The sequence below is a fragment of the Liolophura sinensis genome, chromosome 1 (assembly GCF_032854445.1).
Source record: "Liolophura sinensis isolate JHLJ2023 chromosome 1, CUHK_Ljap_v2, whole genome shotgun sequence".
In the NCBI taxonomy this organism is placed as follows: Eukaryota; Metazoa; Mollusca; class Polyplacophora; order Chitonida; family Chitonidae; genus Liolophura; species Liolophura sinensis.
This window is the reverse complement of record NC_088295.1, coordinates 94,638,189-94,653,436: the sequence shown is the minus strand read 5'-3', so window position 1 is coordinate 94,653,436 and position 15,248 is coordinate 94,638,189. Positions and strand designations below refer to the sequence as shown.

The 15,248-nt window shown below is 42.8% G+C and overlaps 1 protein-coding gene across 2 annotated transcripts in view; it reads left to right on the top strand.

The window, feature by feature from the left end:
* The first annotated feature begins 964 nt into the window (after window positions 1-964).
* Window positions 965-15,248, top strand: part of LOC135462159 (uncharacterized) — a 51,928-nt gene continuing 37,644 nt past the window's right edge. For both annotated transcript variants that reach the window (XM_064739535.1, XM_064739534.1), the window contains exons 1-9: window positions 965-1,084; window positions 1,486-1,615; window positions 3,304-3,426; window positions 3,612-3,734; window positions 4,547-4,669; window positions 5,135-5,257; window positions 5,620-5,742; window positions 5,926-6,048; window positions 6,389-6,511. In XM_064739535.1, coding sequence (XP_064595605.1) covers window positions 1,510-1,615; window positions 3,304-3,426; window positions 3,612-3,734; window positions 4,547-4,669; window positions 5,135-5,257; window positions 5,620-5,742; window positions 5,926-6,048; window positions 6,389-6,511 — 967 coding nt within the window. In that variant the 5' untranslated portion in view covers window positions 965-1,084; window positions 1,486-1,509. The remainder of the gene's footprint in view (window positions 1,085-1,485; window positions 1,616-3,303; window positions 3,427-3,611; window positions 3,735-4,546; window positions 4,670-5,134; window positions 5,258-5,619; window positions 5,743-5,925; window positions 6,049-6,388; window positions 6,512-15,248) is intronic.

Genomic DNA, 15,248 nt, shown 5'->3' with positions numbered 1-15,248 from the left:
GTGGATGTGCTCAGACGTGTACCGAACTCTCCTGGAAAGTACTTTTTGCAGCTGTGCTAAGCGGTACAACCCACGAGACGATGCAAAGTTCTGTGATGGTATGGTTTTTGGTGTGCTAGCGGGTACAACCCACGAGACGATGCAAAGTTCTGTGATGGTATGGTTTTTGGTGTGCTAGCGGGTACAACCCACGAGACGATGCAAAGTTCTGTGATGATATGGTTTTTGGTGTGCTAGCGGGTACAACCCACGAGATGATGCAAAGTTCTGTGATGGTATGGTTTTTGGTGTGATAGCGGGACAACCCACGAGACGATGCAAAGTTCTGTGATGGTAATGGGTTTTTGTGTGCTAGCGGGTACAACCCACGAGACGATGCAAAGTTCTGTGATGGTATGGTTTTTGGTGTGCTAGCGGGTACAACCCACGAGACGATGCAAAGTTCTGTGATGGTATGGTTTTTGGTGTGCTAGCGGGTACAACCCACGAGACGATGCAAAGTTCTGTGATGGTTTTTGGTGTGATAGAATAATACTCATTGTTCATGTTCCGTGTGTACACCAGTACTCTTTGAGTCACAAAATAGTCGATCATGGTATTTAATTTGTGAGTCATGATTTGATGAGTGTCAGTTCTGTAAACATTTGGTTTTTGCCACTTTAGTACATTACAGAAGAAGATGATAATAGAGTTTTTGTGTTTACAGACATTGATGAGTGCGCTGTCAATACGGGGGATGTTCTCAAACCTGCACAAACTCAGCTGGAGATTTCCAGTGCACCTGTCTGCAGGGCTACGAATCCAATGATGGAGGCATCAGCTGCTTTGGTAAGCACTTTTGCTTCGTTAAGCTATACAGATAGGTCATCTTAAATAAGTCTGTGTTAATAATAGTGGGGCTGTTGTTGATAAGCTGACTGTTGAGTCTTAACAATAACGATGATAAACAAATTGTTGTAGACGTGGAGGAGTGTGGAGCAGGGAATGGCGGCTGTCAGCATAACTGTCACAACAGTGCTGGGGGGTTCTCCTGCTCCTGTAACTCAGGATTTGTCCACCACCGACCAGGGCATTACCTGCACAGGTAGGCACACATCAAAGGACAATTCTAGATTCTGGCACATCTCACTGTTCTTAGGGCGTTAATGACAATAAGTGGTCAAACATTTGGGATTATGGTGTTAATAAGAAAATAAGTATGTAAACGAATGAAACAAAGAACACTTTTACCTGTAATAGTTAATATGTTGATGTGGAGATTCCCTTTTTTGTCCAGTATACATGCTGGTTTCTTTGAAAGCTTGCTCCACAAATCCCATGGTTAAACTGAGCATAGATAAAGGCTTTAAATGGCATATTTCAGTTGTCTCAACCTGTAATATTGCACTCATGATTGAAAAACCTCATATGATCAGATACAGCTCAGTCGTCTGCTTTTAAACACTCATGCTTGTGCTGACGTAGTTTGTGTTGTTGTTGTGTCAGATGTAGACGAGTGTCAAACCCTTAATGGTGGATGTCAACATAACTGTGCCAACCGACCTGGATCATTCCAGTGTAGCTGTAACCATGGATACAATGCCCGGGAACCGGGAACAGGCCAAATACTGTGATGGTGCGTACGGGTAATCGCATCAGACAAAATGCTCCATTTTTCACTACACAGCAGGAGCCTGCATAATAGACTTCTCATAACAGGGGGGATACCCATATCCTGCAGTCAAAAATAATATGCATCTGCCTACTAGATTATATGCCTAGTGCTTGCCTGTGAAAACTGTTTAGCTGTTCGGTCTTTTGCAGGATGAAGTCATTAGTTACCTAGTTACAGGATACATAAATATATGAGGTCAGTGTCTCCCGTTATGAGTTACTGACCCCATGTTCATGTATGTTTCATATTCACTGAGCAACTGGGTGACTAAATAGAACATAAACATTGTTCCCACAGCCTACACCTAGTTGTTAGCTTACACCTACTTGATAACCTACTCCTGGGTGTTAGCCTACACCTGGTTGTTAGTCTACACCTGATTGTTAGCCTACATCTGGTGTTAGCCACACCTAGTTGTTAGCCTACACCTTGTTGTCAGCCTACACATGGGTGTTAGCCTACGCCTAGATGTTACCCTACACGTGGTTATTAGCTTACACCTGGTTGTTAGCCTACACCTAGATTTTAGCCTACACCTGGTTGTTAGCCTACACCTGGTTGTTAGCCCACACATGGGAGTTGGCCTACACATAGGTGTCAGCCTACACATGGTTGTCAGCCTACACCTGGGTGTCAGCCTACACCTGGTTGTTAGCCTTCATGTGGTAGTACATGCAGCTCAGTATTTTGTGACCTGCGGAATATGGAGGCCGTCATGTGGGAGTACATGTAGCGGTATTTTGTGACCTGCGGAATACGGAGGCCGTCCTGTGGGAGTACATGTAGCGGTATTTTGTAACCTGCAGAATACGGAGACCGTCATGTGGGAGTACATGTAGCGGTATTTTGTGACCTGCGGAATACGGAGGCCGTCATGTGGGAGTACATGTAGCGGTATTTTGTGACCTGCAGAATACGGAGGCCGTCATGTGGGAGTACATGTAGTGGTATTTTGTGACCTGCGGAATACGGAGGCCGTCATGTGGTAGTACATGTAGTGGTATTTTGTGACCTACGGAATACCAAGGTTGTCGTGTGGCAGTACATGTAGTGGTATTTTGTGACCCGCGGAATACGGAGGCCGTCATGTGGTAGTACATGTAGTGGTATTTTGTGACCTACGGAATACCGAGGTTGTCGTGTGGCAGTACATGTAGTGGTATTTTGTGACCTACAGAATACCGAGGTTGTCGTGTGGCAGTACATGTAGTGGTATTTTGTGACCTACGGAATACGGAGGCCGTCATGTGGGAGTACATGTAGCGGTATTTTGTGACCTGTGGAATACGGAGGCCGTCATGTGGGAGTACATGTAGCGGTATTTTGTGACCTGCAGAATACGGAGGCCGTCATGTGGTAGTACATGTAGTGGTATTTTGTGACCCGCGGAATACCGAGGTTGTCGTGTGGCAGTACATGTAGTGGTATTTTGTGACCGGCTATTCCCGTGTTGGATTTCATTTGATTTGAAGCAATAATTAAATAAACATATATAGTTTTATATATATGTATTTTAAGCATATCTGATTTTGTTGTCATAAAATATACATATTCAAGCATAACATGTCAAATCCCTTGCTGCAGATGTTTTGCAGTGCTTTGTTACAAGTGCAAATATCTTGTGACTAATACTTGTGTTATGCTATCAGATGTTGACGAGTGTTCTAACAACAATGGAGACTGTCAGCACACCTGTACGAATTCTCCAGGGTCTCATACCTGTAGCTGTAAACCTGGATTCAGCACTGAGGACCAGGGCAAGACCTGCCATGGTAAGACAGACCCCTCGAGCATACATGTACTCCTTTAGTGACTGTAACCATAGAGAGCTTGTTAATGTTTGCCTTAATGTTTGTAAATCTTAAAATGACAAGGAAAGTAACCCTTGTGGTGCCGATGATGATTTCATTTCAGAACTGAAGTCATTCAGCCTGTAAATGTTTGATCTTTGTGACAGATATTGAGGAATGTGCTGTTGACAATGGTGGATGTGACCATAACTGTCACAACTCTGCAGGTTCCTTCTCCTGCTCCTGTGATTCTGGCTACAGCACACCTGACCAGGGATCTACCTGTACAGGTGAGTGAACCACTCCTAACCAGAGAATTACCTGTATAGGTGAGTCAACCACTCCTGACTAAAGATTTACATGTACAGCTGGGTAAACCATTCCTGGTCAAGGAATTGCCAGTATAGGTATCACTCCTGACCAAGGATTTACCTGCACTGGTACCACTCCTGACCTGGGATTGTAGCTGTACATGTACCACTCCTGACCAAGGGTTTACCTGTTCAGGTACCAATCCTGACCAAGGATTTACCTGTACACATACCACTCCTGACCAAGGATTTACCTGTACAGGTACCACCCCTGACCAAGGATTTACCTGCACTGGTACCACTCCTGACCAAGGATTTACCTGTACAGGTACCATTCCTGACCAAGGATTTACTTGCACTGATGGCGCTCCTGCCCTGGGATTTAAATGTACAGGTACCACTCCTGTCATGGGTCAACGATCTCAAGGTGAGTCAATCTTCCGTGACCAAGGATTTACCAGTACAGGTACAAATACTTCTCCTGTCCTGGGATGGGTCAACTATCCCAAGGTGATTCCATCTTGCCTTATCAAGGATTTACCTGTGTGTTGGAGTAAGTTATTCCTGATGAGGGATTTACATGTACATGTGCCTGTAGAGGTGAGTAAACAGATCTTGACCAAGGATTTTTATCAGGAATTTACATGTACCTGCAGGTGAGTAAATCACTCTTGACAACCAGTATGGATTGTACAAGTACCTGTTTATGACATTTGAGTCAACCATAAAATACAGCATTTGTGTTAAACCAGATTTTGCCTTGATACATTTATCATACTGTTATATTTCAGACATTGATGAATGTGGCACGAGTAATGGGGGCTGTTCCCAGAACTGTCACAACGCCCCTGGGTACTTCAGCTGTAGCTGTGACTCTGGCTACAGCACTCCAGATGATGGAGTCACCTGTAACAGTGAGTCATACACACAATCAACATATGCATGAAATGCTCAAGTTTTGTTTCTAAATTTACAGCTTAGCATGTATCATAACATATGACAATTTGAGAAGTCTTTTCAGCCGGCAGTCAAGAGTGTTGTTATGTCAGGATCGATACATGTAGTTCTCAAAACAGGTCTGTTGGGTAAGACTGGATTGGGTGGGGTAGGGCCATGAGCTCTTCAACTCACTGTTGACATCACTGCTGAAAATTTGTTGACTGAAAATATACATAACACAGAAGGGTAGTTAACAGGTATAAATGTGCCCCAAAATTAAAATTGATTGGCATAATGTACTTTTCATAAATCATTTTTGAGGTGTCATATCTGGTTACAACCATTGTCAGAATGGCAAACATGTAGATATGTTATGAATACAGTGTAAAAGCATGTATTCTCCTGGTAATGCCCGTGTCTAACCATCTTGTCCTCCACAGACATTGATGAGTGTGCCACAGATAACGGGGGCTGTTCTCACATCTGTGAAGACTCACCTGGTTCTTTCACCTGTAAATGTCACCCAGGATATGACTCACCAGATGATCAGGTCTCCTGTTTTGGTGAGTCTCCTCAGGTTGTTTTTCTTTCTTGTGTAATTACCATATTGAGTCAGTTCACATTTCCGTTTGTCATGCAAATGTGTTGAGTGGCTTGACTTTCTGCTCAGGCAAATGTCGTTAGCTTTGTGTCTGCATACAACTGGATATTTAGCTGTGCCAAATGCCTTGACAGTATCCAGGTATTATATCTGAGGTATTATTTCAAGTGAATAAATTTAATGTTTTCCTTAAAGGCTATGTGATGTTGGAAAGAGACTTTATTTAAGTCACTATGTTTAATAGGTGTTTTGTTTGCGAATATTTTCCTCAAGCCTCATCATTCATTTGTCCTTGAATGTGTTTGATTTGTGCGTCATTTGCAGATATTGATGAATGCCTGATGTCTAATGGAGGCTGCAGCCATAACTGTCATAACTCCGATGGCAACCACTCTTGCAGCTGTCGCTCTGGTTACTATAGCAATGATAACGATGTTACCTGTCTAGGTAAGAATGTACTTGAGATGTGATGTCAGGAGTCTCATTAATGTCATTAACTAAGACAAGTTTAGTTGAAATCCCACCAGATTGACTTTCTCTCTCCTTCATTGTCTCCTTCCACCAGTCAGAGGTAGGGCTAAGGTTATGATCATGGTGATGTAATCACTGTCAAATGTTGTGATGTGACAGATATTGACGAGTGTCAGACAGATAATGGCGGGTGTTCCCAGAACTGTCACAACTCACCAGGATCCTTCTCCTGTAGCTGTAACCAGGGATACAATTCACCTGATAATCAAGTTACCTGTAACGGTAAGTGGTCAGTGTTAAGTTGCTTGTAATGGTAAGTGGTCATCTGGATATTTGAGTACATGTAAGGGTCGAGCCATCGGACAGTGAATTTAATGGCCAAGTCACCTCCGAGGGTAACTTATACTTTTATGTTGCCTTTATATTAGCAATTATGGTAAATTATATCACGACATCAGTCACTTTAGACTACACGGTGAGATCATCAATATTGGGAAAATAAACTTGTTCATAATGAAATGCTGTACAATTAATTTGCTATAGGCCATGTCAGAATCACCTGTAATGGTCAGTTGTAAGTTTCAACAACCATACCTGTTGCTTTTTTATTTGTTTGACATAGATATTGATGAATGTGACAACAACAATGGGGATTGTAACCATGACTGTCACAACACAGCTCCTCTGTACTACTGCACTTGTCGTCCAGGTTTCAGTACCCCGGATAACCACGTGTCATGTTTTGGTAAGTCATCATGTATCTTTGACTGTCCGTGTGATACCACACAGAAATAAACACTAATTCATGTACAGAGTGAGCTTTCTACATAACTATGTGTCTTGTTTAGTGAGTCACGGTGTATCCTTCACCGTCAATGTGAAATCACGCAGAAATAAACACCAACAACACGTCCACATTACATGGTGGCTAATGTATCAGTGTGAGAGAATATTTTATGGCATACTTGTGAACAGGTCCACATTACATGGGGGTTAATGTATCAGTGTGAGGGAGTATTTTGTGGGATACCTGTGGACAGGTCCACATTACATGGTTGCTAATGTATCAGTGTGAGGGAATATTGTGTGGGATACTTGTGAACAGGAGCACATTACATGGTGGTTAATGTATCAGTGTGAGGGAGTATTTTGTGGGATACTTGTGAACAGGTCCACATTACATGGTGGCTAATGTATCAGTGTGAGGGAATATTTTGTGGGATACTTGTGAACAGGTCCACATTACATGGTGGCTAATGTATCAGTGTGAGGGAGTATTTTGTGGGATACTAGTGAACAGGTCCACATTACATGGTGGCTAATGTATCAGTGTGAGGGAGTATTTTGTGGGATACTTGTGAACAGGAGCACATTACATGGTGGCTAATGTATCAATGTGAGGGAATATTGTATGGGTTACTTGTGAACAGGTTCACATTACATGGTGGCCAATGTATCAGTGTGAGAGAATATTGTATGGGTTACTTTTGAACAGGTCCACATTACATGGTGGCTAATGTATCAGTGTGAGGGAATAGTGTGTGGGTTACTTGTGAACAGGTCCACATTACATGGTGGCTAATGTATCAGTGTGAGAGAATATTGTATGGGTTACTTGTGAACAGGTCCACATTACATGGTGGCTGATGTATCAGTGTGAGAGAATATTGTATGGGTTACTTGTGAACAGGTCCACATTACATGGTGGCTAATGTATCAGTGTGAGGGAGTATTTTGTGGGATACTTGTGAACAGGTCCACATTACATGGTGGCTAATGTATCAGTGTGAGGGAGTATTTTGTGGGATACTTGTGAACAGGTCCACATTACATGGTGGCTAATGTATCAGTGTGAGGGAGTATTCTATGGGTTAGTTGTGAACAGGTCCACATTACATGGTGGCTAATGTATCAGTGTGAGGGAATATTTTGTGGGATACTTGTGAACAGGTCCACATTACATGGTGGCTAATGTATCAGTGTGAGGGAGTATTTTAAGGGATACCTGTGGACAGGTCCACATTACATGGTTGCTAATGTATCAGTGTGAGGGAGTATTTTGTGGGATACTTGTGAACAGGTCCACATTGCATGGTGGTTAATGTATCAGTGTGAGGGAGTATTTTGTGGGATACCTGTGAACAGGTCCACATTACATGGTGGCTAATGTATCAGTGTGAGGGAGTATTCTATGGGTTAGTTGTGAACAGGTCCACATTACATGGTGGCTAATGTATCAGTGTGAGGGAGTATTTTGTGGGATACTTGTGAACAGGTCCACATTACATGGTGGCTAATGTATCAGTGTGAGGGAGTATTTTGTGGGATACCTGTGGACAGGTCCACATTACATGGTTGCTAATGTATCAGTGTGAGGGAGTATTTTGTGGGATACTTGTGAACAGGTCCTCATTACATGGTAGTTAATGTATCAGTGTGAGGGAGTATTTTGTGGGATACCTGTGAACAGGTCCACATTACATGGTGGCTAATGTATCAGTGTGAGGGAGTATTCTATGGGTTAGTTGTGAACAGGTCCACATTACATGGTGGCTAATGTATCAGTGTGAGGGAGTATTTTGTGGGATACCTGTGGACAGGTCCACATTACATGGTGGCTAATGTATCAGTGTGAGGGAGTATTTTGTGGGATACTTGTGAACAGGTCCACATTGCATGGTGGTTAATGTATCAGTGTGAGGGAGTATTTTGTGGGATACCTGTGAACAGGTCCACATTACATGGTGGCTAATGTATCAGTGTGAGGGAGTATTTTGTGGGATACCTGTGAACAGGTCCACATTACATGGTGGCTAATGTATCAGTGTGAGGGAGTATTTTGTGGGATACTTGTGAACAGGAGCACATTACATGGTGGCTAATGTATCAATGTGAGGGAATATTGTATGGGTTACTTGTGAACAGGTTCACATTACATGGTGGTTAATGTATCAGTGTGAGAGAATATTGTATGGGTTACTTTTGAACAGGTCCACATTACATGGTGGCTAATGTATCAGTGTGAGGGAATAGTGTGTGGGTTACTTTTGAACAGGTCCACATTACATGGTGGCTAATGTATCAGTGTGAGAGAATATTGTATGGGTTACTTGTGAACAGGTCCACATTACATGGTGGCTGATGTATCAGTGTGAGAGAATATTGTATGGGTTACTTGTGAACAGGTCCACATTACATGGTGGCTAATGTATCAGTGTGAGGGAGTATTTTGTGGGATACTTGTGAACAGGTCCACATTACATGGTGGCTAATGTATCAGTGTGAGGGAGTATTTTGTGGGATACTTGTGAACAGGTCCACATTACATGGTGGCTAATGTATCAGTGTGAGGGAGTATTCTATGGGTTAGTTGTGAACAGGTCCACATTACATGGTGGATAATGTATCAGTGTGAGGGAGTATTTTGTGGGATACTTGTGAACAGGTCCACATTACATGGTGGCTAATGTATCAGTGTGAGGGAGTATTTTGTGGGATACCTGTGGACAGGTCCACATTACATGGTTGCTAATGTATCAGTGTGAGGGAGTATTTTGTGGGATACTTGTGAACAGGTCCACATTGCATGGTGGTTAATGTATCAGTGTGAGGGAGTATTTTGTGGGATACCTGTGAACAGGTCCACATTACATGGTGGCTAATGTATCAGTGTGAGGGAGTATTCTATGGGTTAGTTGTGAACAGGTCCACATTACATGGTGGCTAATGTATCAGTGTGAGGGAGTATTTTGTGGGATACTTGTGAACAGGTCCACATTACATGGTGGCTAATGTATCAGTGTGAGGGAGTATTTTGTGGGATACCTGTGGACAGGTCCACATTACATGGTGGCTAATGTATCAGTGTGAGGGAGTATTTTGTGGGATACTTGTGAACAGGTCCACATTACATGGTAGTTAATGTATCAGTGTGAGGGAGTATTTTGTGGGATACCTGTGAACAGGTCCACATTACATGGTGGCTAATGTATCAGTGTGAGGGAGTATTCTATGGGTTAGTTGTGAACAGGTCCACATTACATGGTGGCTAATGTATCAGTGTGAGGGAGTATTTTGTGGGATACCTGTGGACAGGTCCACATTACATGAAGGCTAATGTATCAGTGTGAGGGAGTATTTTGTGGGATACTTGTGAACAGGTCCACATTACATGGTGGCTAATGTATCAGTGTGAGGGAGTATTCTATGTGTTAGTTGTGAACAGGTCCACATTACATGGTGGCTAATGTATCAGTGTGAGGGAGTATTTTGTGGGATACTTGTGAACAGGTCCACATTACATGGTGGCTAATGTATCAGTGTGAGGGAGTATTTTGTGGGATACCTGTGGACAGGTCCACATTACATGGTTGCTAATGTATCAGTGTGAGGGAGTATTTTGTGGGATACTTGTGAACAGGTCCACATTGCATGGTGGTTAATGTATCAGTGTGAGGGAGTATTTTGTGGGATACCTGTGAACAGGTCCACATTACATGGTGGCTAATGTATCAGTGTGAGGGAGTATTCTATGGGTTAGTTGTGAACAGGTCCACATTACATGGTGGCTAATGTATCAGTGTGAGGGAGTATTTTGTGGGATACTTGTGAACAGGTCCACATTACATGGTGGCTAATGTATCAGTGTGAGGGAGTATTTTGTGGGATACCTGTGGACAGGTCCACATTACATGGTTGCTAATGTATCAGTGTGAGGGAGTATTTTGTGGGATACTTGTGAACAGGTCCACATTACATGGTAGTTAATGTATCAGTGTGAGGGAGTATTTTGTGGGATACCTGTGAACAGGTCCACATTACATGGTGGCTAATGTATCAGTGTGAGGGAGTATTCTATGGGTTAGTTGTGAACAGGTCCACATTACATGGTGGCTAATGTATCAGTGTGAGGGAGTATTTTGTGGGATACCTGTGGACAGGTCCACATTACATGGTGGCTAATGTATCAGTGTGAGGGAGTATTTTGTGGGATACTTGTGAACAGGTCCACATTGCATGGTGGTTAATGTATCAGTGTGAGGGAGTATTTTGTGGGATACCTGTGAACAGGTCCACATTACATGGTGGCTAATGTATCAGTGTGAGGGAGTATTCTATGGGTTAGTTGTGAACAGGTCCACATTACATGGTGGCTAATGTATCAGTGTGAGGGAGTATTTTGTGGGATACTTGTGAACAGGTCCACATTGCATGGTGGTTAATGTATCAGTGTGAGGGAGTATTTTGTGGGCTACTTGTGAACAGGTCCACATTACATGGTGGCTAATGTATCAGTGTGAGGGAGTATTTTGTGGGATACCTGTGGACAGGTCCACATTACATGGTTGCTAATGTATCAGTGTGAGGGAGTATTTTGTGGGATACTTGTGAACAGGTCCACATTACATGGTAGTTAATGTATCAGTGTGAGGGAGTATTTTGTGGGATACCTGTGAACAGGTCCACATTACATGGTGGCTAATGTATCAGTGTGAGGGAATATTCTATGGGTTAGTTGTGAACAGGTCCACATTACATGGTGGCTAATGTATCAGTGTGAGGGAGTATTTTGTGGGATACCTGTGGACAGGTCCACATTACATGGTGGCTAATGTATCAGTGTGAGGGAGTATTTTGTGGGATACTTGTGAACAGGTCCACATTGCATGGTGGTTAATGTATCAGTGTGAGGGAGTATTTTGTGGGATACCTGTAAACAGGTCCACATTACATGGTGGCTACTGTATCAGTGTGAGAGAGTATTTTGTGGGATACCTGTGAACAGGTCCACATTACATGGTGGCTAATGTATCAGTGTGAGGGAATATTTTGTGGGATACTTGTGAACAGGTCCACATTACATGGTAGATAATGTATCAGTGTGAGGGAGTATTTTGTGGGATACCTGTGAACAGGTCCACATTACATGGTGGCTAATGTATCAGTGTGAGGGAGTATTTTGTGGGATACCTGTGAACAGGTCCACATTACATGGTGGCTAATGTATCAGTGTGAGGGAATATTTTGTGGGATACTTGTGAACAGGTCCACATTACATGGTAGTTAATGTATCAGTGTGAGGGAGTATTTTGTGGGATACCTGTGAACAGGTCCACATTATATGGTGGCTAATGTATCAGTGTGAGGGAGTATTTTGTGGGATACCTGTGGACAGGTCCACATTACATGGTGGCTAATGTATCAGTGTGAGGGAATATTTTGTGGGATACTTGTGAACATGTCCACATTACATGGTAGTTAATGTATCAGTGTGAGGGAGTATTTTGTGGGATACCTGTGAACAGGTCCACATTACATGGTGGCTAATGTATCAGTGTGAGGGAGTATTCTATGGGTTAGTTGTGAACAGGTCCACATTACATGGTGGCTAATGTATCAGTGTGAGGGAGTATTTTGTGGGATACTTGTGAACAGGTCCACATTACATGGTGGCTAATGTATCAGTGTGAGGGAGTATTTTGTGGGATACTTGTGAACAGGTCCACATTGCATGGTGGTTAATGTATCAGTGTGAGGGAGTATTTTGTGGGATACCTGTGAACAGGTCCACATTACATGGTGGCTAATGTATCAGTGTGAGGGAGTATTCTATGGGTTAGTTGTGAACAGGTCCACATTACATGGTGGCTAATGTATCAGTGTGAGGGAGTATTTTGTGGGATACTTGTGAACAGGTCCACATTACATGGTGGCTAATGTATCAGTGTGAGGGAGTATTTTGTGGGATACCTGTGGACAGGTCCACATTACATGGTGGCTAATGTATCAGTGTGAGGGAGTATTTTGTGGGATACTTGTGAACAGGTCCACATTACATGGTAGTTAATGTATCAGTGTGAGGGAGTATTTTGTGGGATACCTGTGAACAGGTCCACATTACATGGTGGCTAATGTATCAGTGTGAGGGAGTATTTTGTGGGATACCTGTGGACAGGTCCACATTACATGGTGGCTAATGTATCAGTGTGAGGGAGTATTTTGTGGGATACCTGTGAACAGGTCCACATTACATGGTGGCTAATGTATCAGTGTGAGGGAGTATTTTGTGGGATACCTGTGAACAGGTCCACATTACATGGTGGCTAATGCATCAATGTGAGGGAATATTGTATGGGTTAGTTGTGAACAGGTCCACATTGCATGGTGGCTAATGTATCAGTGTGAGGGAGTATTTTGTGGGATACTTGTGAACAGGTCCACATTACATGGTGGCTAATGTATCAGTGTGAGGGAGTATTTTGTGGGATACTTGTGAACAGGTCCACATTACATGGTGGTTAATGTATCAGTGTGAGGGAGTATTTTGTGGTATACTTGTGAACAGGTCCACATTACATGGTGGCTAATGTATCAATGTGAGGGAATATTGTATGGGTTACTTGTGAGCAGGTCCACATTACATGGTGGCTAATGTATCAGTGTGAGGGAGTATTTTGTGGGATACTTGTGAACAGGTCCACATTACATGGTAGCTAATGTATCAGTGTGAGGGAATATTTTGTGGGATACTTGTGAACAGGTCCACATTACATGGTGGCTAATGTATCAGTGTGAGGAAATATTTTGTGGGATACTTGTGAACAGGTCCACATTACATGGTGGCTAATGTATCAGTGTGAGGGAGTATTTTGTGGGATACCTGTGAACAGGTCCACATTACATGGTGGCTAATGTGTCAGTGTGAGGGAGTATTTTGTGGGATACTTGTGAACAGGTCCACATTACATGGTGGCTAATGTATCAGTGTGAGGGAGTATTTTTTGGGATACTTGTGAACAGGTCCACATTACATGGTGGCTAATGTATCAGTGTGAGGGAGTATTTTGTGGGATACTTGTGAACAGGTCCACATTACATGGGGGTTAATGTGTCAGTGTGAGGGAGTATTTTGTGGGATACCTGTGAACAGGTCCACATTACATGGTGGCTAATGTATCAGTGTGAGGGAATATTTTGTGGGATACTTGTGAACAGGTCCACATTACATGGTGGCTAATGTGTCAGTGTGAAGGAATGTGTTATGGGTTACTTGTGAACAGGTCCACATTACATGGTGGCTAATGTATCAGTGTGAGGGAGTATTTTGTGGGATACTTGTGAACAGGTTCACATTACATGGTTGCTAATGTATCAGTGTGAGGGAGTATTTTGTGGGATACTTGTGAACAGGTCCACATTACATGGTGGCTAATGTATCAGTGTGAGGGAGTATTTTGTGGGTTACTTGTAAACAGGTCCACATTACATGGTGGCTAATGTATCAGTGTGAGGGAATATTTTGTGTGATACTTGTGAACAGGTCCACATTACATGGTGGCTAATGTATCAGTGTGATGGAGTATTTTGTGGGATACCTGTGGACAGGTCCACATTACATGGTGGCTAATGTATCAGTGTGAGGGAGTATTTTGTGGGATACTTGTGAACAGGTCCACATTACATGGGGTTTAATGTATCAGTGTGAGGGAGTATTTTGTGGGATACCTGTGGACAGGTCCACATTACATGGTGGCTAATGTATCAGTGTGAGGGAATATTTTGTGGGATACTTGTGAACAGGTCCACATTACATGGTGGCTAATGTATCAGTGTGAGGGAATATTGTATGGGTTAGTTGTGAACAGGTCCACATTACATGGTGGCTAATGTATCAGTGTGAGGGAGTATTTTGTGGGATACTTGTGAACAGGTCCACATTGCATGGTGGTTAATGTATCAGTGTGAGGGAATATTGTATGGGTTAGTTGTGAACAGGTCCACATTACATGGTGGCTAATGTATCAGTGTGAGGGAGTATTTTGTGGGATACCTGTGAACAGGTCCACATTACATGGTGGCTAATGTATCAGTGTGAGGGAATATTGTATGGGTTAGTTGTGAACAGGTCCACATTACATGGTGGCTAATGTATCAGTGTGAGGGAGTATTTTGTGGGATACTTGTGAACAGGTCCACATTGCATTGTGGTTATTCTATCAGTGTGAGGGAATTTTTTATGGCATACTTGTAAACAGGTCCACATTACATGGTGGCTAATGTATCAGTGTGAGGGAATATTTTATGGGTTACTTGTGAACAGGTCCACATTACATGGTGGCTAATGTATCAGTGTGAGGGAGTATTTTGTGGGATACTTGTGAACAGGTCCACATTACATGGTGGCTAATGTATCAATGTGAGGGAATATTGTATGGGTTAGTTGTGAACAGGTCCACATTACATGGTGGCTAATGTATCAGTGTGAGGGAGTATTTTGTGGGATACTTGTGAGCAGGTCCACATTACATGGTGACTAATGTATCAGTGTGAGGGAGTATTTTGTGGGATACTTGTGAACAGGAGCACATTACATGGTGGCTAATGTATCAATCTGAGGGAATATTGTATGGGTTACTTGTGAACAGGTTCACATTACATGGTGGCTAATGTATCAGTGTGAGAGAATATTGTATGGGTTACTT